General features: G+C 37.8%; 1 protein-coding gene across 7 annotated transcripts in view; it reads left to right on the top strand.

The window, feature by feature from the left end:
• ANAPC10 (anaphase promoting complex subunit 10) overlaps nucleotides 1-25,242 on the top strand; it is a 33,959-nt gene extending 8,717 nt beyond the window's left edge. For all 7 annotated transcript variants that reach the window (XM_048304871.1, XM_048304869.1, XM_048304868.1 and 4 more), the window contains exons 4-5: nucleotides 583-703; nucleotides 24,861-25,242. In XM_048304871.1, coding sequence (XP_048160828.1) covers nucleotides 583-703; nucleotides 24,861-25,091 — 352 coding nt within the window. In that variant the 3' untranslated portion in view covers nucleotides 25,092-25,242. The remainder of the gene's footprint in view (nucleotides 1-582; nucleotides 704-24,860) is intronic.
• The last annotated feature ends 204 nt before the right edge of the window (nucleotides 25,243-25,446 follow it).

Genomic DNA, 25,446 nt, shown 5'->3' with positions numbered 1-25,446 from the left:
GCAACAAAAAGGAATGCTTAATGGTATGTCAGTTGTGACAGCATCACATTTACTCATGTAAAGTGACTTATGTCCTGATTTTGTGTCTTTGAGTGTCATTTGGAGAGTAGATGACTGCTGTTAATGTAGTCCTGTATAACCTGACAGCTGAGTTCGAGAAAACTTTTTTTTATTCTGTCCTGTGTAGGATGCTTTCAGTACTTTTTCTTTAACCAAACTGGAGATGAGATGTTTGTCACCTTTTTTTGCTTACTTTCTTGAGAAGGCCTTGGTCTAATAAGAGAGCCCATATTTGAAAAGCTAAACTTAAGCTTTGTTACGTACGTACAGGTGCTTATTTGGCATCTGTTTCTTGGTATACTGACATTTCTGAAGGCAGGCAAAGGAGAATGGTGAAAATCAACTGTGTGCATAATGTAATGTGGAAAATCACCTAGTTCTTTAACAGCAAGTTTCTTATGAATCACTAGGCACACTTATATTCATTTTCATTTAAATCCTTAGTTATTGCAAGCTAGCAACAAATTCATCCTGAATATTTTTCTTTATGATGCTTACATAGCTTGTTTTGCTTCTTGGCAGAAGAAAAACAACAGTGAAGACCTTATGTATTTATGCAGACTACAAATCTGATGAAAGTTACACTCCAAGCAAAATCTCTGTCAGAGTAGGAAATAATTTTCATAATCTCCAGGAAATCCGGGTAGGTTAATGACGCTTTGCTTTCTGTTTTAAGGCAGTTCTCTTTTGTTAGGACATCTGATGTAATCAAGTGGTTTTTGGAGGTAAAATGTGGCATTGTGCTTGAAGGGGGAAGATGGCTGGGTTTATTTGATGTTTGCTTTTAGTTTTTGTCTTGTAAATTTAGTAGACTGGTTTCTGTTTTTTTTTTTAATCAGGCTCTTTTACCAAATATTATTATAATTGAATATGTTCATAAATTAAGTTTTACTTTTGAGTATAGTTTTTAATCTTTTTAATACTGGACAGTCACTGAGATGTAAAAATTTTGGATGGGATGCAGTTTTTTAACAATATGAAGCAAAATCCAATTTTTGTTTCTGCAGGTATGCTTAAGACTTTGAATGAGACAGAGTTGGAGTGTTTTGTTAGTGTTATTATTTATAAAATAATAAAATCCAGTATTTTTTTATGGTGGTGCTTCTAGCCAGAACTCTAATACGATTTGAATTGCTTTAATTGCTTAGTTTTGCTTACCTTTTGGTAAATGGTAAAAGCAGATTTGAAATTATCGATGATCTTGGTAGAAGTCCATCTTGGAAACTGATCAGGTTACTCATAAGCAGGTATTTTGCTCATTCTGAGTCAGGGTAGCCTCATGTTTCAAATTCCTCTTCTCTGGAGCTGAGCAGTTACTGGCTGGTATTTTGGAAATGTTTAACTTACCAGCCTTATATGGCAGGTATTACAATAACAGAAGGATTGGAATGATGAGAAAAGGGTGGTGCTAAATGGTGGCTTGAATTTTTACTTCTGGGATTTTTACTGTTTTCACTTTGGTTTTCAGTCCCAACAATTCAAAGTCCCAATAGTAAGTTGCAAGTAGAAGGTTGTAGATGGTGTGGGAGTAAAAAAAGTGTAGTAGAGATGTCTGTTAGCATTATGTTTCTGTCTACATCCTTTTAATGATTTGTGATGTTCTCTCAGCATATATGTTTTGACTTACACTTTTATCCTAAATTTTAAATTGAAGGGTCTTAACGTGTTCTATTTTTCTTTAATTAATTAAATATTCTTTTGGAAGGAATTAGTCACCACATTATTTTGACTTTCATCAGCTGCAAATTCTGCCTTTCAATCTTCCTAATTGTATCATAGCAATTTGGGAATTGCACAGTATATGAAGAATGGCAGCTGGATCTTTTCCCTGCTAGGCTGCGGGTCAGTTTCCCGAGTGTCCACTAGATGTCATTGTTGTCCTTAATGATCAGTTTGATTTTTGCACTTTTATTTGCCCTTTCAGTAACTGAGTGATTATTATCCTTTTTGTAATCATGCTTAGTACAGCACTATACATATAGCTGCCTAAGTTTCTCATACACTGGTAGACTCCCACTCTCGAGGGTATGTGTGTTATTAACATATTAAAGATCTGTAAAGCAATTAAATGTATAACAAGTGTATTAGTTTTCTCCAGTGTCTCAGGCAGTATTTCTTTAGCTCTTTTCTTGTTAAACACGGGATTCTATGCATAAATTTATGTAGTTAAAAATGGTACTTCTAAATGAAACAAGTTACTAGGTTTTTTTTATGGTATGTGAGTGTGACTATAATATGATGCATGACAGTAATTCTTATGCATACCACATGCTCATGTGCCTTTTTTACTTCCAAATTTAGGAGAAAATACGGTCACACTTCTTGTTAGTGAGATACAATACTTGGATGCTGTAAAATGCTTGTGACTGTCATCACCATGATGTTACATGTTGCTATCAATTTTCATATTTCCTAAACTGCGTGATACTGTTACATTTTCCTTCAGTCCTGAAACTGTCTCCTTTCTTCAGCTTCTCTGACACATGGGGAGGTTATTAAAGCAGTGTGAACTGTTATGAGCTCTTTACAGAAATCTGCTTAATTATACAATGATTCCATTGGCTTCAGTACTGATTAACTGGGTGGAAAATCAGGCTAAAGCATTTTATATTTTTCCATGGATGCTTGCCCAACTCATAGTGTCTAATGAATGTGTTTTCTTTTCTAATGGTCTAATTTTCAACACAATGCAATATGCTGTTAGGCTAAATTTTGTCACAAATATAAGATTAGTATTAGTCTGTATTCTAGTATGTAGGCGTATCTTTTTTGGAACCTAAGATGAAATTATTTTCTGAATAATTCTTCCCCCTCGTTTGTACTCCATTGTAAGGGATTGTGATGGGAACAGCCGTCGCAATCTGGCAGGACTGTTCCCTTGTTTGCTGCAGTTAAGGTGTGTGCAGTCAGCCTTCTCCTATGACTTAAGTGCCTTTGTATCACAGCTGCCAGGCTTGGAGAGCAAATGTTTTCTCATTTCCAGTCATAGAGTTTTCCCACATGGTGGTACAAACAGTCTGGATGGACAAGATAGTCTGTAGAGGCATTTTTGGAACAGTATCCAGACTCCTCAGGATTTAAGTTATTACACTTTTTCATTATATGAAAATAACCCACTGCAAAGCGTATGAGTGAAGTACTGTCTGTGAGAGATCTCTGCTCTCTTCAAGTGATGCTCACCTGCTTATTACATTTGTACTTCTCTGAGACATTTAGATCTTCAGCAGTTCATCTTGCTATGAGAATATTAAGTGTTTTGATGCTAAGTGCACATAGTATTTCAGGGTATAGTCTCTATCCATATATAATATATATATACACACACCTCGTAGTTGCAGGGGTTTCTGCTGTCAGCCTATCATGTAGACTCAGGTGAAAGCCCTGTAATTTTAATACACCTTTGATGGCAACAGTGAGAAGTCTTTGTTTTAGGTTTTTGTTGGGATTTTTTGTTTGTTTGCTTTTCCTTTGGATTGCTGTCTGGTTTGTTTTCAGTTTGTTTTCTGTCCCTCTTGGCCTTGCCTGGTGTTTTGTAACCAGGTGCAAGCACAGCAGCCTCCCTGATGGTGTGGGGTTGTGACTGAGCACCACGGACAGGGCTCCTTCTTCACTGAAGAGATTCTGCAGTAGAGGGACGAATTACCAACTGGAGGAATGCCCAAGCTGGGGAGCTTTTCCAAGAGATAGTTAAGGAAGAGTGACCCTACTGTAATGCCTTTACTCCTGCAGTGTCCAGTGACTGTAGTGAAGATGTTTTCTGGAATCCAGCAGTGAGCAATCTTCACCTATTTCCTGTATGTGGAGTAAACTTAGATACTGAGGAGTGAGGACATGCTAGCTTGTCATAAGGCTGTTGCAAGGTATTCAATCAAGGAAATCAAATCTCTAAGGTGCATTTTTAAACTGCTTGCCACTGAAGGTGGAGTACTGAGTTGTTATTCCTTTAGATTCCTGACTAGGCTTCAGGTACTTCGGTTAGAAAGCATTCCTCTGTATTCTTTCTTCCATTCAAGAAAAGAGACATTTCTGACCACTAATTATTCCTTGGGTTTAGAATGTCAATTAAAAATAGTCTGCTTTCTGCAAACTACTCTTGATGCTAAGAAAAGACTGAGTAAACTTTAGTTTTATAGAATTTCAATCTGTAGTCTTTCCTGTCTGTCTCTAAGATGCTCCACAGACACAATCATCACACAAGTTGTTAGTTTTGATTGTTATCTTCCTCTTAATGCTGGCTGAGTATGGATTTGTTTCATCAGGATGCACACAGGACCTGTTCCTTACATCTAAAATGCACTGGTATTGGAAATCTGCAAAGCAGGGGAGTAGAATGCTCCACTGGTATTGGTTAGTTATCAAGCCTTGTGATTGATGTCAAAGGTAGGAATCAAATTTTGGAAGCAGGGTTATTTCCATTTGATGCAGTTGGTACTCCATACGTACTTCCACCTTCCAGCAGCGGATATTTTGTGAATCCCCAACTGGGGTGTTTACATGAACTCATCTTTACAAAAAGAAGGCAAATTAAATGACATAACATCACCGTTCCCTGCCAATATCATCATCACTGTAGGTGATATGACCTTTTCATCATTCATATGCTTATGGAAATAACTAATGTATTAGTTATTTCAATGCTTCAAACTGTGGAAATTATGAACAGGATTACAATTTTCCTGCCCTTTTATACTCTGGAATGGTAATACATTAGAGCAGAGCTTACTGTGCAGTCATGAGAAATGCAGTTATTGAAATAGCCTGTTATGCATATGAGGTATATACAAATAGGGAGGTCCACATTAGAGCTAGTAGAACAGTGGAAGATTATTTTGGCCTACACACTATAAAATTGTTAAGCATTTTTATCTTACCTTGCTATGAAATGGTATATTAAGAGAAGTAAGCATCTCTTTTGTAGAGGAAAACTAAATGTGTTTTTTGTGCTGTGGTATGTGTTACATGTAAAAAATATTTTTTCTTTTGTTTCTGAGCAGTCAGAAACAAATCTATGAAGGAATCTTTTCTTGCCACAGAAGGGCTCAATTAGGGAAGGGTACCTTAAAGAGGCCCTGTATTTTTAATACTGTCAGTTTGACTTGACTTTCTGAAGCAGAGGAAAAGCCATGTGAAACAATATGGCAACAGCTTCTGTGGAGGGCAGCAAGTTGATGAAGTACAGAGCTTTCCTCGAGGGAACTCAAGTACAGAGAGCCTAGGAACTGATTGAAGCACTGAGTGTTACATATGTGTGAAAGCCTCTCCTGCAGTTATAACCTTCTTCGTGATGGTTCTTTTAAGTTCCACCGTGGAAAAGAAATTGGAAAATCACCACCCTCACAGTAAAGAACTTCTTAGTAAGATCTAATCTAAACTTCAGCTTAAAACTGTTCCTCCTTGTCCTATCACTACGTGTCCTTGTAAAATGTCTCTTTCTTATAGGCTCCCTTAGGTACTGGAAGGCCACAGTTAGGTCACACTGCCACCTTCTCTTCCTGTAGCCAGTATTTTATTACATTGTTTCATCTCTTTTTCTGTGCATGAAGTTCTAGTAGGCGGGTTTGAAGAGATTTCCCCAAAATCTTTGTTAAATATTTTACTTACATAAAAGTCTTTCTGGTACCAGTGGCTTAAAAATTCAAATTTTTAAAACTATATGTTATCAATGCAGTTAAACTGTCCTCCAGCATGATGGGGGAATCTTTCATTGGCTTTAATGCAGCATTCCCTACTGTATTCTAATTACAATACTGTAAACACATTCCAGTCCTTTCTCTGCTGGGCCATGAGCAGGTTGCACACAGCGCTCTGTGTGTGAGGGCAAAAGAGTCAGATGTTTGAACTTTTTATATTAGTATTTTTTTTAAAAAGCAGGGATAGACTTGTGGCCTTACAGCAGATATAGAATGCTATAGAGCATATTAGGTGAGCATAATCTCTGGCACTCTTTTGAAGTTTGTAGGATAATACTACTGTTGTAGAGTAGTAATCATATAATAGTTGTGATAGTTATCTTATACTACTGTTATAGAATAGTAATCATCTTGTAGGAGAGTGAAGTGGTTTGTTTGTAGTCTATGCAGGTTATCTCTGCTATTGAACCAGTATCCCAAGTCAAAGTTTATACCTGACTGAAACTTGCAATTGTGTTGTTCATTTTGGTACCAGATTATAGCTGCTTGACATTTTTTGTTCAAGTGAATTAGTTCTGTGTAGGATTGCCTGGCTTGAACTGGTATCATTTACTTAAAAGCTCCCCAGAAAAAGCACCATACACACTTAAGTATAAAGTTCCTTCCCATTAAGAACAGTCCTTAAAACCTATTGTTCCCATTTGTTCATCAGTTTGTTATACTGAGTCAGCTTTTCTTGGTGACACTTTTCAGAAAAGTATGGTTTTAGTGGTGCTTTAATATTGATTAGGTAGATGTTAGAGATTAAATATACTGTGTACACTTCTGTGTTGTTCACCAAGTTTATTGCTTTATGAAGTACATTTTTCATTATTGATTATCTCTGTGATTGTCTACTGTACTACAGACTTCCCAGATTGTTTCAGTAGGCTTTTCAATCTTTCTAGTACCTCTAGAATACCCAAAGCAGTTGAAGGGAGCTGTGAAAAACTGCTGGTTTTCCTTGATAGTTTCTTACCTTCTCTATATCTCTGAAAGATTTATTCAGGGAAGACTTCAGTAATGAAGATCAGTGTACCAATAGACTAACCCCCTTAGCATTCCTAATTAGTAAAAATGAAGAATCTCTTCTTCACAAGAAGATACTGTTATGAAGGGAGTACATGTATGGTGAAGGGAGCACATGTATGTCTTAATAAAAGTTCTGTGAGAGTAGGGTTTGTCACTTTTCTCCTCTGCAGATGTTGCCAGTGGCATGGCCATGCTGCTCATATACAAAAATTCTAGCTAGAGCTGTTGAATAGTCTTGGGTTTTTGTCCTGATTTTATTTTTAACTCTACCAACTCCTGCACCTGATTTGCACAGAGACACACACGCACATACACATATTGTGCTTTTGGCTTTTGTGAAAGCATTTTATGTAGCCTTCAGCCCTTAGAGCTACATACAGCTTTGTTTCTTTTAAACCATGGCTTTTTCTTTCTAATGCCTGGATAGAGCAGAGATGCTGATCTGTCTTCCTTTGATAGCATTACCAAATTTTTGGAGCTCTTAGAGAGATCAAATGTCTGTGTTCTTTAGCTCCTAGGAATTGGTCCAAATATGTATATTGATGTACAGTAGATCATATCTATCTAAAACAGTAGCCCCCATGCCCTTCGCTCCCTGAAATTTCCAAGTTGTAATCAAACTTATGTGCTATCAGGCTGAGGGAAGAAAAGCATGTTTTTCTTTTACATGCTCAAAATGTAGTGAAAATCCCTGTGGACAGTCGTGTTTACAAGGGTAACTGTCTGCATTCAATTGTGGGTTATAAAAGTGCTTGCTTGAATAAATACACAGAGCTATCAGACAGAACAACCAATAGTTCGCTGGACTAATTGACCTTGTCAGTAGAATAGAAACACTTGCAAATAAAATTCCCTTTGCCAGCAAAGCTGCAACTGAAAACCCCTGAAGAAACTGTGTATATCCTCTAACTATCTTGGAATGCAATGATTCAGGCAGCAGACATGTGCAGTGGGAGGGGGCAGGAGGGGGGAATCATTAACCAAGAAAGTTGTACGTACCAGCAGTTTTCAGTGGGCTCTTTTTGCAGCATGAGGCTGTATGCATTCCTCAAATCATTAAGTAGTTCACTTTACATATTCAGAGTTATGTTTTCTACCAGTTGTTACTACTTTTACCATCCCTTGGGTCCCCTTGTATGATTTGTTTTGCTGGTCTGCTTTTATTATAATGTAGCCTTTTCAGAAAAGGCGAAGGTGTTTGGCTGGTAACCACAGCATGTTGTAATGAGGGTGGAGTGTGTTTGTCATTCTGCAGCAATGGTTGACTTTCATGAATGCCAGTGTCTATAACCACACAGGCTGTGGCAGTTTATCTTTTTGAATATATTCGGATTGCATAACAGTGGAAAAGAACCACAGTAAATATCAGAATATCTGGTCTTCCAATCAAAAGAACGATGGAACCATTTTTTTTACTTTACCCAGTGATGAGTCATGTATCTTCCCATTAAAAAAAGGAAAATATTTCACTCCAGAAATAAGTCTTCACAAGTGAATTAGTCATATATCAGACATTTCCTTTTAAAAGTTTGGATAATGTCACACAGGTGGAAGTAGTATTTAAAAAAAAAGGAACAGTGAAAGGCACAACAGGCTTCACTGTGTACTATAAAAACATGATTTTATTTTGGTTAGAAAACAAAACAGGAAAAATGGCATTTGGAAAATAAAGTCTGAAAAATGGTCTAGTTAGCTGCTAAATAAACTTCAGAGATGAAGGTTTAAAAAAACCCCACCAAGATCTGTAAAAGGAGGAGGGGGGAATAGTGTATTTCACCTTAAGTAAGGGACAATGTGTAATAAGGGATTTTGTGGTTTTACAGCTCGGTGCATGTGTTTGAAAGCTGTTCTCTCAGCAACGTGGGTGGCAGGTTATGCTACCATATAATGTATTGTAGTTGGCTCTCCACACTTGTCAGGGTTAGCGTTCAACCATTCGGAAAATTTTCCCATTGTTCTATCATGTGAACCAAGGCTAGTGTTGAATTCCCAATAACCTTCTGCAGGAAAAAGAGGTTTAATTAGAAAGTTTGAAATTTGATTACTTCTGTTATTGTCTTAATGCACTTCTCTCTAATTTAGGTGTTTATCTGCAAATGCAATCAATTTTTGCTCAGAAAGATGAAAAGCAAACTTAACTCTGTACTGCAGTTGCTTCCACACTTTAAAAAGAAAACTTGTATACTCAATTCTGTCTTTCTTCAGCATTAACACTCTATTTCCATCTTAAACATGTTTGCTTTAGATGGATCATAGCTTTTGGCAGCTACTGCATTTTTAGCAAATAATACTGTTTCTAGTAAGAGTTGCAAAAAAAAAAAACTTTGTGTGAGGTCCTTGTAAACTGAACCTTGGGAACGTTATGTTATTTCTGTATTTTCCCTTCTTTTGTGCTTCTTCTCTATTTGTGTCATGGTTATAAATTACATCGTTTGAACTAGAGAATTAAAAACATTTCATTTTGTGATTCCTGTAATTTAAAAAAAGAGAATGTTTGTTTTATGTGTATTTTTTTTTCTTTTTACCTGTTATTTCAGTAGCTGGCACACAGAGAAATAAGCAATTATGGTATTGAAATTCCATTGTGCCAGCACCTCCAGGGCATAATCCAAAAAAACCAGAAAAATCGCCTGCTGGGTTGTATGCAGTAAGCTTGTGTGAACATCAGTGTCTGCTGTTCACACATAATTTTTTACTGGAAGTTCCTGTTGGAATAAAGGTTCTGTGTTTGGGGAGTGTACTGGGATACTTGTTGGTCAATGGTTTTTCAAAGTTTGTAGGGATTTCTAATTACAGTTTACCAGTGTAGGCTCACTAGATACTTCTTGCAGATAATCATTAATGTTTCAGAAGTAAGAGGAGCAAGCAGGGACTGGCAACATAAAAACTGTAACAAGAAAGATCTTGGTGCTTGCTTTTCTCTTCATTTAAGCATTATCTTGAAGACTGAACATGGGAGTGAGGAATAAGGTGGGTGGATGGAGGGGGAGGTGACAGCATGACAGAAGACACTCACATACTTAGCTTCTCTACTTCAATATTTAACCCCTTCCCTTCCTTCCCTCTCCTTTTTTAATGCAAGTGTGGTGTCTAGCTGACATTTTAAAACATACGAATGCCTCCAGCATTACAGCTTATAGTGGGTGCCAGTGTGATGCTCACCCAGAACATCTTCATGGTGCTCAGCCAGGCGAACCCCCTCAGCTGATCGGAGTTCATTTGAACTGTGGTTTATGAAACGTGATCCTGTTCACTTGCAAACTGGAGCATGTAGCAACATCTATTTTATCTCTTGTGTTTGATCTCTCTGCACTTGGACAGAAGGATGGAGACCCTGGTAGGCAAACTGTTTAATGCATTTTTTTTACTTGGGTGTTTGAAGGGGTTCCTGGTCACATAAGGCTTCAAGGTTTGAACTAGGGAAAATGAATATCTTTGTCTTCGTTGGCTGGCTGTATCATTTATTGGCTTTTGGGGAAGTGGATTCTGGACACCTGACTTCACAGTTATTTAGCAGAGCAAGGAGGTAGGTACCATGGAAGAAACTGTCTGGAACAAGGGACACTTCTTTGATCTCAAGAAGGCGGCATGTTAGGAAGGAGATCTTGGAAAAGTGCAGCAGACCTGTATTTGGAAGGGAAATTCTATTATTCTGTAGTAAAGGGCCCTGCATAGTGCATGGAAATTGTTAAATAAAGGGTTATTTCTCTATCCCATTTTTCTTCTTCTACCCTACCACATTCTACAGTCATGCTCTTTCCCATTCTGTAAGTTCTGAAGGCTTGAGTAATCCAAAATTATCTCCTCTGGTTTTGGATTCCAAATGTGAAAACATCATGGGAGTCACACCACCATCTTTTGCTTGAAGGATGTTAAAGACTTGTGTCAAAACTGACAGTAAGATGCTGCTCACTCACTCCTGCTTTCCTCTTTCTAGAGAGGTTGCTCACCTTTGGGAAGCTTCTTGCCTTTAAGCTACTTTTTTCTACACTGTGAAATGGATTGGGAGGATAAAGTCAGTGAATTATAAACAATCATCTTTGATTTACCTGATTGCCTTCACAGACTTAATTGTGGAGAGTAACTAGAGGGAGCACTAGATATTTTCAGACATTAAGAAGTGCCAAATACATGCAGCAAGGTCAAGTCCAAGATTTGATTCTGATCCCTCTGGGTGCTGCTACTAGCATAGTATCAAAATCTTCCAAAAGTAAAGCCAGCAGTCAACATTTAATTTGGTTTAAGCATAAGAAAAGATATGAAAGGAATGGGAATTTTCTTGGATACCTAACAAAGTTTTAAGCTGTCATCTCAACTGGTGCTGGTCAGCTGGCACAGCACACCTTATTTTATGTTTCACTTAAACAACTTGTAGGCACCAGCAGCTGGAAACATCCTGTGACTGTGTTCACCACCCTTTGCCAAACCAACAGTTTGGCAGTGGGGTGGAGGGAGGAAGTGGCCCCAATTTAGAAGAAATTAGGAGCCAATTGGCCCACCACTTATTATTCTCTGTATGTGTGGCTTCCATGTTATAATACTTTTATTTGCATCTGTACAAATGCAGTCACACTTGGCTATTTGCAGTACATACTGCCTTGTGGCAAAGTTATCAGGTGTTGCTATTAATTAGGATTAAAAAAACCCTGAAACAAATCCATTAAATGCACTGGATGTGCCATGCTTTGTCAAGTCAGCACCAAAAAAATCCAATCAAAAATTTCCATAAATTCAGGTAGAAATAAAGGAACAAGGGTATTTTATGTAGGCACATGGGGGGGATTTTATAATTACAATCTGCCTTTTTTTTTTTTTGTCATTCTTGAAGCCTAACATTCTAGTGGAAAGCTGAGATTATTCATGGTGTCACTAGGAAAGTAGTTCCAGAAAGGAATTCTGATGTAGTAAATTAAAGCACTCCTCAGTGTTCAGAAGAAAATGCTACCTGGCAGGTGGTAGAGATCTAGAACAAATCCAGGGTTCTTGAGCAAGAGGCTCAGTTGCTTCAGAGCTGCCATCATGGCTGTTCTTTCCAGAGTGAGGTCTTGCTCCTGTGATTACTGAAATGTTGTTTTGGTCAGAGATCACGTGTCTGCATGTAGCTTTGATGAGAACACTGCTACACAGGGTATAAATTCAGTTCTTTGCTAAGTTTTATTGGGTGGGAAGGGATTGAATGTGGTGTTACCCTGTTCCTTATCTCAAGTAGTGCATGGAAATGTTTCTATAGATATGAAGTATAAATTTATTTCTTTCTGAGGGCTGTTCTCTGTCTTAATCTGTCATAAGATAACTGAGATCGTGTGTTTGAGTCGGAAAAACCTTTCCCAGGATTTTTCCATTTTCAGTGTGAACACACAGGAGAGGGTGGAGTGAGAATAATAATGTAGCATATGTGTCTGGCTTGAGGGCCTGTGCTCTCTAGCTGCCTTCATCCAGTTCCTAAAGAAGGTTTATCTAACAGTCCTATTTTATTTCAGAATGAATTCTGTAGTGTTTTATGTCTCATGTTAAAGGAATGTTAACAAATACAGTTTTTTATTGAAGTTTTTTATGAATGCTGTTCTCAGTCACAGTTTTTGAGTGAATCATGAGGCCTAGCCCCTAATACTTATTTTTTAATTATTATTCCCCCCCCCCCCCCCCCCATATCTGTCAGAGATCAAATTCAACTGTGGGTATGAAGGAATTTTTTGGGTTATTTCTACTAGCAAATGCAGAAAATCCTAATTTGTTTCTCTTAGCTGAGATTAATTTGTTACTTCTTAGTAAGATGGTGTTGCTGAGCATAATTAGTAAGGTAAAAATCAAATCATGTTTTGGTTTTTTTTTTTGTTTCAAAAAGAGTTGCGATTCCATATCAGGAGAAATGATGTAGTAAAATTTTGAAGTAGACTTCCCTCTGCTTGAACAGGTCTCTGTTGTGATTATGATGGTCACCATGTTTAAAAGAGGATTTCATAAATCAGCTTTCGGTAAATCCAGCACTGCTGGAGTAGGAACTTCTATTGTGGAATTATTGGACTTTCTTCTTTTTCTTTATGCTGTCATGAGGAGTTAGACATTTACTTGCATAGCAGAAATAAATTAAGCAGAGGAGCATATGTAGCCACAGGACTTGTAGATATACAGTAAATCACATAGATTTGCAATCCAATTCCATCTGCTTGTTGTTGACTGCACTTTGTTAAGCAGTAAGATGACACCCCACAGTAGCTCTAGACTTAGGACATAGCAGGCCTGCTAGTAAACAAGTTTTTAATTATCTCATTCTCATGCTTTGTTTTTTTTGCCCTGCCCCCTCATTTTTCAGGAGCATACTTTGGATGTCATTTTATTTTGATTCTTACACAGTTCATGCTGAAAAGCTCATGTTCTTGGTCTGTAGGATGTAGCACTAAGGCTATTCCAGATGCTGTTTGTAGCAGAAGTGTTGTTGCAGTGCGGGAGTTGTTAGCCCAACAGTGTACAGCACCACTGAATACCTTTTTAAACTGTACATTCTTTGAGTAAATGATGACTTGAGGAACCTTTGAGTCCCAGAAAGAACTCAAGAAACAAAATTCATCTAGATTGAAAGAAGCAGAGTCTAGAGTCTGACCTCCACATAAAACAACGGAAAAAAGCCTTGCATTTTTTTTTTGGACATGCTTTCTTACTGATTTGTAAGAAAACACAAGCAAAAGGTAAAAACTCCACTGCATTTGTTACAGCACATTAAAGAAATTCTGTTTAGATGTAAAATTAAATGCTTCCATTGGGCAACAGACCTGATTCCAGCTTTGCAAATTTATGGAAGTGTATTCTGGCTCACATAAAACTACCCAGCTGAACCTCTGACAGATATACTCATATTTCTTCCCTTTTAAAGTTCATTCCTATGAAAATATATCTCCAGTGAGACATGTTTATGAATTTGGGATCTTTCTTAGATGAGACTTTGCATTGCATTTTAAATTTGCACAAATAGTTTTCACAACAGTCTTTTGCATTTGTTTCCAAAGAGTAAATATTCCTTGAGCTGAGCATTACACTCTGGATCCTGTGAAATGTTACTCTACATTTGCTTGTTGAAACCTGGCATGCTACAACACACTTGAGTAATCTTGAAGTTTATCAGGTTTTGCCCCGCTCGCTTTTACTGAGCATACACAGAGTCCTTATTCAGACACAGAAATGTTTTACTTGTTTGCACACTGTACTTCTGCAGGATTTGGAGATTACTTACATAGGTTTAGGGTCTTCAAATTCCTTGATTTTTGTGAGAGGCAACCCTCTGCAATTCTCAGAAACAAGCCACTCCTATGAAACCGGGAAAAATGCTTTCCCTTAACCCCAGTGCTTTTTGTGTCTTAAAGCAGCAACTTTTCCTCTCGCTGGTAAAGAATGAGCAAGGTTTTTTTTAATTTGGTAGCACTCAGGTATAATTTGTTCCTGTCCTTTCCTGAGAAATAAAGTCACTCAGGAGCTGCAATCTTGTGTAACAGATAAAAAGTTACAGCCATGCAGTTTTGTGGGCCTGTCTTCTGGTAGAAGACCAGGAATCTAGTTCTCTTCAAGGTGTGGTAATAGCCCTTTTCAGTGAGGGGAATGTTGGTCTTTTTTTTTTGGTTTAGATGTACTTTCTTTCCCTCACCTATAAAAAATTCTTGAGAGCTAGCAGCTGGCTGCTACTACTACTATGGACTAATTTTTAAATATCATGATATTCCCATTTTTTTTACATTTGTTCATTTCCCATATTAATTTTCTGTATTCTCTGGGATGCAAAGTGCATGGTATGAAATGTGGTCACTAGGTTATTGCCACTAAGTTATTTGAAATGGTTTGATAGACAATTAACTCAGTGTGGCCAGTTTTCAGACACTTAAATCTTTAATATTCCTTGCATAATTTTTTTTTTCAAATACTTTCTTTGTATAATTTAACTGTAGCTATGTCTAGACATATTTCCTGGATATGGCTAAACAATTTTGAAGGTAAATTATGACCTGGGTTTTTTTGCACTTTCTCGCAAACATAGTATCATTCCATTATATATGTTAGGAGAAATGGGAACTGCAGACATCTGCAGTACAGTTTTCATCCAATTTGCAAACTTCTGCCCCTTTGTAAAGTTAGTTACTTCCCAGAAATGTTTTCCAGCCTTAACTTCCATTTACAGTCAGTATGTGCAGTGCGCCCATAGAATACATTTATATTGTTCCTACTTGTACCCAGCAGTTCTAGCTCAAAAAGAATTCATAGGACTTCTCCCTTTATGCTTTGCCATCTTCTGGGTGTTCATTCTATTTGCCTTAAAGTCCTCTTGTATAAGGCCATTGTTCACAGCACTTGTTTCTTGCTTAAAGAATATTCTGTCTATACTCTCCTTGAAGATTCTGTGGTGTTAATCATAGAATCATTTAGGTTGGAAAAGACCTCTAAGACCATCAAGTCCAGCCTGTTCTGTTACTTTTCATAAAAGGCAGCTGCCTTGTCCCGTTCTGCAGTTCCATTTGTAATGCAAATTCAACCTGAACTTCAGAATGGTTCTTTAAATATATATTCAGGCTTCTTTGCAGTAGCCCTTGTTCAGTCTGTTTCTGTTCTCTCTGTGTAGCTGTCTGCTGTTTCATTACTGGTTTCCCCTGCCTCTCTTCAGTAGATGAAGTGCTACTCTCTTCCCTGAGAGCAGCCTGCCTTACCTGGAAGTTGTAAGAGATGATGTCTTTATATTGGGTGGGTGCTGCTCTGAAGAGGGACTAAGATTTTGATATCTCAGTACAGGAAAATCTTAGGGCTTTTTGGTGCTTGGGCAGGGAGAACTCAAATTTATGACTAAGATACAAACTTAAATAAAAGGGCTAGTAATATGTTTTATTAAGTAATTTTTAAGAACTCTGTGCCCTATTTCCTTTGTTATGAAAACCTCAGTCCACATACTTAACCAGATGGGGGTTTTCTGATACTTTTGTCACTATTTTTTATTTTGTGTTATGACAAAAAACTTTGAATGCAGATGGTACTATTTGTTTGAGTGAACATGGAAAGCTGTAGTGGCTTTTGTTATGTTTGACAGTTGTTTTTTCCAATCTTCTGATCATGTAAAATTTACTGAGGGTTTTCAAAAGCACCGCAAAAGTTACTGTATCAGTTGGTCATCATTTTCAGATTCCTGCTTAGCAGCATCCTTACACAGTTACCTTGTGCATATGGGGCCTCCTCCTTAGTTACTTACTTGTCCATAAAATGAAGAAACATTAATAAGATAAACTTTGATTTGAAGTGCTTCCCTAAAGGTGTAGAACATTTGTTTTCATTAAATGAGATTTGCACTTCTTTCTAAATGTGCTATGTGCAGTGTTCGCTATATATTTTACAGTAATATTTTGTGGTTTGTTTGTTTTGTTTTGGGGGGTTTTTTTGGTTTTTTTGTTTGTTTTTTGAATGTACTGTTTCTTTTCTCACATCTGCATCTATAATACTGAGTCACCGATAATTTGAGTTGCAAAGTACCCTGGTTAAAAAAAAAAAAAAAAAAAAAAAAATCCCTCATTCTTCTTTCAGAATGCTGGAATTCTGAAAAGACTTGCAGCAAACCATGGATTTTCTACCATTCATTTTTCATGCCAGACTGTCCAGATGCAGTCTGTTCCAGTATGTCTGCAACTAAAACTTTACACAACTTAGGTACCAGAAATAGGCAAACTGCAGCCGAAGGCTTGTTTTGGGCTGCATTACCTATTTTTTGATACTCTCAGCCAGGCCACCGTGCCAGAGCCTAAGCTTAAGAATTTTTTTGTAGCTTTTTCATCTTCAGTGTGCTGAAGCTCAGGGGCAGTAACAGGTTCACATTGGAGCTGAGTCCCTGTAGATCTGAAGGATTCTCCCAATACAGGAATCTTCTGAGAGTTGCAGTGCCCTTGCAAAGGCACTGCTATGGCACTCCTGTGGGCTGTGACAGCTGTGGAGTGAGACTAGGTCCCTGCAGGAGAATGCTGCTGCACTTAGGATGTATTTGTCTTCCTTTCCTCCATTCTTGACTGATTCTTAAATGAGTTATGAAACCCATTTTTTTTAAATCAGAGTTTCAAAATTTCACAGCTGTTACGACTGATTTCAGTTGGAGATAGTATTCCTTCTGGAGCAACAGATTCCTGTTAAGATGGAATCTCTTTTAGCTGATACCAAACTAAACTTAGATGACTTCCTGCTGTGGGTAGGTTTGCTTTGGGGTTTTAGGCCTTATTTCCGTACTTGCACATATGAAACTCCATTCTAGACTGCACTGTCATTCTATATTTGCTGGCTTGATCATTCTGCTTTTCAAAGGGACAGGGAGAAGGTCTTTGTATTTTTTTTCTGAAGTTCCAGTGGATAGGATGGTTGCCACTTAAGGCATACATGGCCTGGCAATCCTTCCCGAACAAGATTTAATTTATGGATGTGTCCAGCATAAACTGTTACGTGAAAGTTCAAATGACCTCACTTTACAATAGGATTTCAAAAATGTGGGACTGAAAAGCAAACTGTCCAAGGCTGTTCAACATTTTTGTCCTTCTCTGAAGCATTATGTACCTCTTGAGGTATGTATTTTTATAATAAATGTTGAGTTCCCTATGCATTGCTCCTCACAGAACATACTGAAAAAAAAGTGCATATGGCACAGCAAATGGGAAAACAGTGTTTCTTTCTTTCCAGAGAGACTTTCCTAGCAAACAGTCTGTGACAAATTCCTGATGGTTTCTGCAGGTAAATTTTCTAGAATGAAGAGTTGTTTTCAGCCACATTTTAGAGAATGAAGTATTCAAAGACTGTTGTCAATTCTTTTTTTCTTTTTTCCTTTCCTTTTGCTTTTTTTCCTGCCACCCAGAGTTAAGCAGGCAATTGAGTCAGACAGTTCTGGCTGACAATTTCACAGTAGTTGAGCATTTGGCAGGTTATTTTTTTGCCTCTCAGGCTGGATGTACCTGACTGTGCAAGTGCTGTGAGCAGATGCAGTGGTGGGAGTGGGATGGGCAGGGTGGAGGTTGCTTAAGTACCACGGACAGGGGCCCCTCCACACGTGTCGAGACCATCCATGACTTCATCTGTCAGGAGTTTTGTATGTGGGCAGTTCAGCACAGCCATGACCCTTTTGCAGGCATCATTACGTGGGATTCTTCATCACTTGGTGCTTTTGAAAGAGCTGCTTTTCCTGTGAATCCATGTTCTAAAACTCTTGGTATTCCACAGTGTGTGCCATTGTACCCCATTTCCTCCATTTGACAGTAGGCTCATGTACATACTTACCAGAGGCTGCCCATTGTGTCTAAGACTTAATTGTTGTCTTCTTATGTGTTCTTTGTCTGACTTCAGAAGATTTCAAAGACAGATTATGAGGGCATCCATAATGAAAAAACTAACTTTCCATGTTTACCATTCCATGGGTTAAATTTCAACTCTTCCTAACTTTATTCCTGTTGTAATATTGAAATTCTGTCTGAATCAACTATACATCTTGGAAGGTATTGCACTGGTTTCTCAGCAGAATCAAAAGGGTTCCTTTTTAGCTGTATGGGGAAATTACAATCAGGACACCCAATTCTGAAGAATATTAAAGAGGACCAGTCACTGAGACCATTTCATGGGTTGGCTGGTGAGTCATTCTGCCAAATGAAGTTTAGGTTGTGTCATACATGGCTCAATTGGCATCATCTGCTCCCCTCAGAAAGTGGCACTGTGACACAACCCACTGACGTTGTCCAACGTGTGTTGTGCTGCTTAAGTCATTCAAATAGGAAATTTGGAAAGGCAGTGTAAGAATCTGTATTTAAGCATTGTGAATACTAATCCTTGATCCATGAAGAATTACCTTTTCTAGATTTTCTTCCTTTTCTACATATTCTTCCTAGCTTGGTTTGAGTGTTTAGTTGTCTTTATTTTAATTGGATGCAACTTTCTAACACCTGGGCATTGATTAATTTTTACTGTTTTAATCTGGAGCAGAATAGTCTGAAGGAGGTTCTATAAAACTTCTTGCAAGGATCTTTTGGACCTTTTTCAACCTTCCCAGTCTTCCCAAAAGTTATTTCTTTCACTTTATTTGAACAAAGAGCTTATAGGATACTTTAGTGTATAGGATACTAAAAGATAGGAACTTCTGGTGTTTGCAGGTTTCACTCTCTAATATAGCTTATTCTGCATCAGTCTCCTGTCTACCCAAATCCACAGCGGACTCTTCCTGAGGGATGGACTGTTTCCTCTAGACTCTTCAGGAACTGCTGTTTAAAAGAATGGAAAACTTCTCTTGCCTAATGGACTGAAATGAGATTGCTTGACCGTTTAAGGAGGTGGCTGATTAAGACCACAGAGGCACCTCCTTAGGTGGTCGTTGCTTCATCCGAGCACAGGAGTGTGCTGTTCACAGTGGGTCCTTTGAGCCTGTTCCTATGTTCCCTGTTAAGCTGCTAATGTGGTGTCCCTCCTTTGGCTCACTTGGAACTCACCGAGTTTCTTTTGGACATGCTTCATTTTTTCTGCTGGAACTGGTGCATCACTGCTATTAACTGATTCTCTTCCTTCCTAAGTGAAGTGATGGCTGAAGCCCAAGCTCTGCTACTTCATGTGTTGACAGTTCCAATACTTGGAATTATGCAGAGGCACACAGATTCTCAGTCCTGGTAACTACATGGTAGGACACGGCAGTTATGGAAACAGAAGTTTGGAATTCAAGCCAGCCTTCTTTCTCCTTGCCAGTTGTTGTGAAAACATATTTGCATAGCTGTAAAAAACAATGGCTAAACAGGAAAAAGCCTTTCCCTACATGAGAAAGTTTGTGTATTGATAAATACTTAATTTCTGAACATAGCATTTCTTTTCCCTGAAACTTAGTTTTATAATCTGCTGCTTGAAAGAATACATTATTTATTGAGAACACCTGTTTGGAAAGCTTAGGTTTTTATAAGAAGTGTATTGTAAGAACTAGCTAAGCACATAGAGAGACAAAATTGTATGTGTGAAGAAGAGTCTAGCCACTACTTTTAATTTCATAGTTGGCTGAGTCACTAAAACAAAAAGCAGCTTTAACAGTTTTATGAGAAAAGTAGAAGGAGTAAAATCAAATGCTGTTTGATTTCACAGCCATTTGAATCTAGTAGTAAAGTTGATGAAATGGAAATTTGATGAGGTACCAACATCTCAGAACCATGTTGTCATGCTGAAGCTGTGATGGCAGCAAGAATTCTCAGCTTTCTGTCAGTACATAGGTCCTCTTCTGCACACTCTTCCCAGAGCAAAAAAATGGGCTTCTTTTTCTTCCTATATATATATATTTATTCCCCTGAGCTGGGAGCCCTGTCTAACATACATCCCTGAGTGTGAAACTACTTACAGGGAGTTTTTTCCTTTCTGTATCTTCACAAAAGATACCCTTAAAGGGCAAGAAAAATCATGTCTTATTTCAAGGATGTTAGCTTGCTGTAAATGTTGCCAAAAACTTGGGTTGCATTTGTAACCCTAGTAGAAGTAGCAATTAGAGTTAAGTGCCATTTGGAGACACTACAGAATGTAAACAAAATATCACTGATTATGGAAAAGAGATCAATATTCAATTTAAGTAGGATTAATACAATAGAAAAGTATTCTTTGGGTAAATAACTTCCTAGCCTGTAAGGAGGCTAGTGATTGTAGAACAAGCTTCCTCCTAAAAATCTTGTGTTCAGTCATCTCTCTGAAGTGTAGCCTCAAGTTGCTTTGGTCTTTTTTTCTTTTTTAAATTTTCATTTTGTTGTGTGGTTTGCATCTTCTATGATAGGACACCCATTAGTTGCAACAGTAGCCTTGCCAAATATGTATGGAATTGTGTAGAACCTCTGGACTGTACAATAAAATGAAGAAACAGGGCCGTTAAATAGGCTGGGGAGGAGACTTCCATTGAGAACATTAATTTTGCTTTGGTTTTCCAAATAATGCGGATTCCTGGAGTTGGGAGTGTATGTCCGTAGGTAAAGCTGTAGCACGCAGAGGACAGGAAAAATAAGAAAGCAACGGAGAGAAAGCAGGAGAAGAGCTAGAGTATAACAGCAGCAAGGACAAGTGAGTGATTTTTCCATTTCAATTTTTATCCCTTTGTTCTTTTATTTTGACTTTCATGGTCTTCTTGTTTTCCAATTGTCATAAAATGTATAGTATTAAAAGCAAATTTTAAAAAGCCACAAACCTTGGTCTTTTAGTATATTGTACAGTAAGATTAGTCTAGAGCTGCAGGAACTGTTCTGAGTTACCAATACTGAACTTGCACTGATTCATTCCTGTGTTTTCCTTTTTTTAAAAAAAACTTTTTCCTGAAAAACACAGAAAGAAATTTTGAATTTTTAATTTCACTCAGGTGATTAGTAATAAAGCTGATTTTTTTAAAAATTTCTTGGAAGACATTTAATTGTGACTGAGTCTTAATGATCTACATAAGATTAAAAATACAGGAGGAAACTTAATCTGGTATTTGCTCATAGTGGACTGATGCTACAGAAATGAGGTGAAATATACGTGTGTGTGTGTGTCTGTATGTATATGCAGTAGTCTGTGCTTTTAAAGAACAGGCTTGACTTTGAGGAAAGTTGACTGAAATGGATTTCAAGTATAGTATTTACTGTAGGTGGAGCTGCCAGTGCCACCTGTACATAAGGTTATGGGACCCTTTCCATTTTAAGGCTTAACTCTTAGTTACTTTAACTTTTGGCAAAGTTCAGACAGATTTTTCCATGCCAGATATCTGCTTTGGGTTGAATTTTTTGAAAGTTTCAGCCAAAGCAGTTCTGTTCCAAGAATAAGGCTAGTGAAAAGTATGCTGTTTTGCTTGTGTGAGAATATTCTGGTGTCCTTCTTTGATGCTCCAGTGCCCCCAAGCTCTAAAGCAAGGATTTGAAATTTGGCAATAGTTCAGCCTTTGTGTTGAGGATGTGCCTTTTGCCTCCCTGTAAAAATCCACCCAAATTTCCAGACCGGTTTACAAGGCTTTGAAAGATTGCCATTTGCATGGGCTTAATAGGAATTTCTGAAGACTTCACAGTAAGCTTCCTTTAGATTCTGTTCACACTGGGAATGCTCCAGGCAGAGTAGAGCTGCATATTTCATCCCACTTCTGCTAGGAGTTGTGACGGTTGGGTCTGGGTGCTGACATTGAGCTAGGAGTGGGCAGCATTGTGTCTTGTATCACCCCTGCCTATTCCCATGTCCTGTTCCTTCTCCCTGGTGACAGACCTGTGCCCTCTGGAAAAAGAAACTGTCTCACTCATCTGAAAGAGCATGACAGATGTGAAGGAGAAGAATTTGGGAGAGTGTGTGTGTCTGGTTTATACCATTCCTTTGGTCACAGAAAATGTGTGTATCATACTGGCAAAACAATACTTCCTTTTCTACGGAATGTTCTGTTTGGTTTTGTTGCATTTAAACCTCCATAGTTGAGTGGGTATCAAGGTTTTAATGAACTATGTGAGCATCAATTAAAAAAAAAGGTTAGACTCAAATGTCAGTACAGGAATGTTATTTAGAGGGCAGAAATCAAGAGCTCACTTTTTTCAAACATCTAACTCTGACCTCTTGCACTTAGTACACTGTAGCCTCCAACTTCATCACAAGTGCCGTGTGCTTTGTCCAAGAGGCAACTGTTTGACTGGAATGGGGAAAGGGGCCTATTCTGATGAGTCCAGAATTTGTACAAGTAAAGGTTGTGTATTCATCTGTTAGGGAAGTTTAAAAATGTGGAGTGAGTGAAGCTGAGACATGGGGAATTAAGAAAAAGACTTTGTGGCTAAGACAGTTCAGTGGTGCTTGATGAATTGCACTCTGTCTGTGCTCAGTCGTGGTATTTCTGCGAGAGGCACTCAAGTGACTGTTCCTAGGTGGCTGCTCAGACTCTGTGTTCGAGTGGCTGTGTTGAGAACTTGGATCTACTTGCAGAAATGCAGAACTGCAAGTGAACTCAGTGGGAGCTAAACCTCCTGTAAAATCCTGTATTTCACTTAAGACAGTAAAAACCAGCTCAGAGTACATGAAATATGACATCTGGAGCCAGGGAACCTTTTAGTCTAATTAACCTAATGCCTCAGTTGCCAATTTTACAGGTGAAGGAATGACTTGTCCCGTCTCTGTAGAAAGGCTTGGGAAGAAATTGGTTGCCTTTGTAGCAGGACTGGAAAACAACATGCTGTAAATAGTGTGTAACCACCTCCCTTGATCAGGAGGAAACAAAGCATTGAAAAATATGCTATACTTTTATTTTTGGTACTTTAAAAAAAAACTTTATTAACTGATCAATTTCATATTGATCCAAGCATAAAAATCTCAGTATCGTAGCTCTTGAACTCAAATTTTCCACTTTGAATTAGCAGTCAAAATTTGTAGATGCTGAGAATAATATTAAAATGCAAGTTTAATTAACAGTAATTAAAAACAATATTATTAAAAAACAATAGCCTTTTAATTCTCTTCGAAATCACAGTCAGTTGACCTCAGTAGTAGTTGAATAAAATTTTAGGAGGATCCTCCTCCTCTGTTTATTATGAAAATGGAAAGTATCCTTGCTCAAGCTGTTTACTGCCACCTCACCATGATAAATTTCCCCTTTGTCAAGCTGCATCAACAAGACATCTTTTTTTTTATCCCTTTGTAAAGCCAGCCATTACCTGAAGTTTCCTATGCAAAAAAAAAAAAAAAAAAAAAAAAGATTTTAAAAGTTTTTGAAAGGGACAGTGCTACAACAAATAAGTGACTGTGTGTTTGCGGAAATGTCTAGCTCCCAGAGTAAAATGATTTGCTGCTAAGATTTAGTGAATTTAATGCTTTGGAAATAATTCGTTGGAGAGTCTGCAGCAGTGGAGAGTTTTGGGTTGTGGTTTTTTGTTGGGTTTTTTTTTCTTGTTCTTCCTTTTAAGGTGGAGGTGAAAAAGATTTTTTTTTGATTGCTACTTTAAGCTGAAGTAGTCATCAAACTTTTTTACTTGTTTCTTGAGTAATTTTCTCAGGGTGTTTGCCTCTGAACCAGTAGCTCTCAGATGGGTCTTTTGAAAGCTTCAGCATAAACAAGGCATTTGAACAGGATGTGCCATGCAGTATTTTCAGGAGAACGATGGGAATTTTGAGCTGCTCAAAGCACAGACATCTTCCTTAGGGGAACTCAGCTGCTAAGAACAGCACTCTTATTTGCTTAGCTGTGTGAAATCCGCTTGCTAGTGGACAATTGTTTTGTGTTTTGCTTTCTTTCCCCCCCAAGACTTCTGTTTACTTGTGTGCTCTTCCATGTGTGTCTTGAGCTGTGCTTTGAAGTTGGGCAGCTAGCTTTAAACAAAAGCTGTTACCATGCTCTGCATAGCATCCAGCTTGATTTCAGCAATCTGATGTGTCAGTGATGTGGTTTAGAGTTAACAAAATGCTGTTCTTTGCTTGCCTTGGCATTGGTTTGTGTAGGATTAAAATTAAAAAAGAAAAAAAGAATCATATCACACTGGGTATGTTGTAAAAAATGCAAGTCAAAGTATGATTAGAATGTGATTAAATGGCTGTGCAGCAATTATTAATTGGCCAGGCATCTGTCTTGATACATGAGATATTTTATCCTCTGTCACCTTCTTTTTCCTCCTCCCCAGCCCCCCTAATAATCTAAAGAATTTCTGAAAATCCAGACTTTGTGTGCACCTAATTTCCTACATAAGTAATTTTAGTATATTGTAGTTCAGAGCGCCTAGATAAAGCAATTTAAAATGCATCCTTTCTGTCATCTTTGAGCATTGCTCTTCAGTGAGAAGGTCCAAATACTACTGCTTTTTCTTTCTTGAGTTTACAGTGGATTCTATGTTCTTCTATATTGATTTTTATTTTAAGGTTAGGGCACAAAATGAGGAGTAGATTCTGAAAGGCAAAAGCAAACAGAGCTGCAGACAACCAAATTAATTTGTATTCAATTACGTGACCAGTAAATTAGCTATGAGTATTCAACTCTGTTATTTCAAATTAATTTGAAAGAGTAACTAAAATCTGATTAACAAGACTGCTTTATTAAATGGGTATAATATGTGATCATTTATATGAAGTATGTGAACTGTTTCTGAGTGTTTTGCTCTCCTGTCTTGTTTTTGGCAGCAACTGGAATTAGTGGAACCGAGTGGCTGGATCCATGTTCCTCTGACAGATACTCACAAGAAGCCCATTCGCACCTTTATGATCCAGATTGCTGTTCTAGCGAATCACCAAAATGGAAGAGACACTCACATGAGGCAAATCAAAGTGTACACCCCTGTGGAGGAGAGCTCCATTGGTAAATTTCCCAGATGTACAACAATTGATTTCATGATGTATCGCTCCATCAGATAAAAGTTCCTAAAGAGAAATGGTAAAGGTATTTTTTTCATGACCATATCATTGCTAAAGTATTCAGATACTTAAAGAGCAGGGTTTACTTCAGTGTAATTATATCTTTATACTTTGTACAATTTTGAAATAAAGATAATCTTGTGTTACAGTATGTTGTAGTCTGTAATTTTGTTTCTTTTTCTAGGAGTCTGAGTGCTCTTGTACTCTCTGGGAGGGGAAAAAACAATCCAGGCACTCTTAAAAGAATGTATTTGACTGGGTGGGAATCAATAATTAATTTGATGTCATACAGGTATTTTGGGCTGGTGATTTCTTCCCCTAATGATCATGCATGGAAATAGTTTGTTCTTCTACC

The sequence above is a fragment of the Corvus hawaiiensis genome, chromosome 5 (genome assembly GCF_020740725.1).
Source record: "Corvus hawaiiensis isolate bCorHaw1 chromosome 5, bCorHaw1.pri.cur, whole genome shotgun sequence".
NCBI classification, from domain to species: Eukaryota; Metazoa; Chordata; class Aves; order Passeriformes; family Corvidae; genus Corvus; species Corvus hawaiiensis.
The sequence above is the reverse complement of the archived record's forward strand: the minus strand, read 5'-3'. Positions and strand labels throughout refer to the sequence as shown.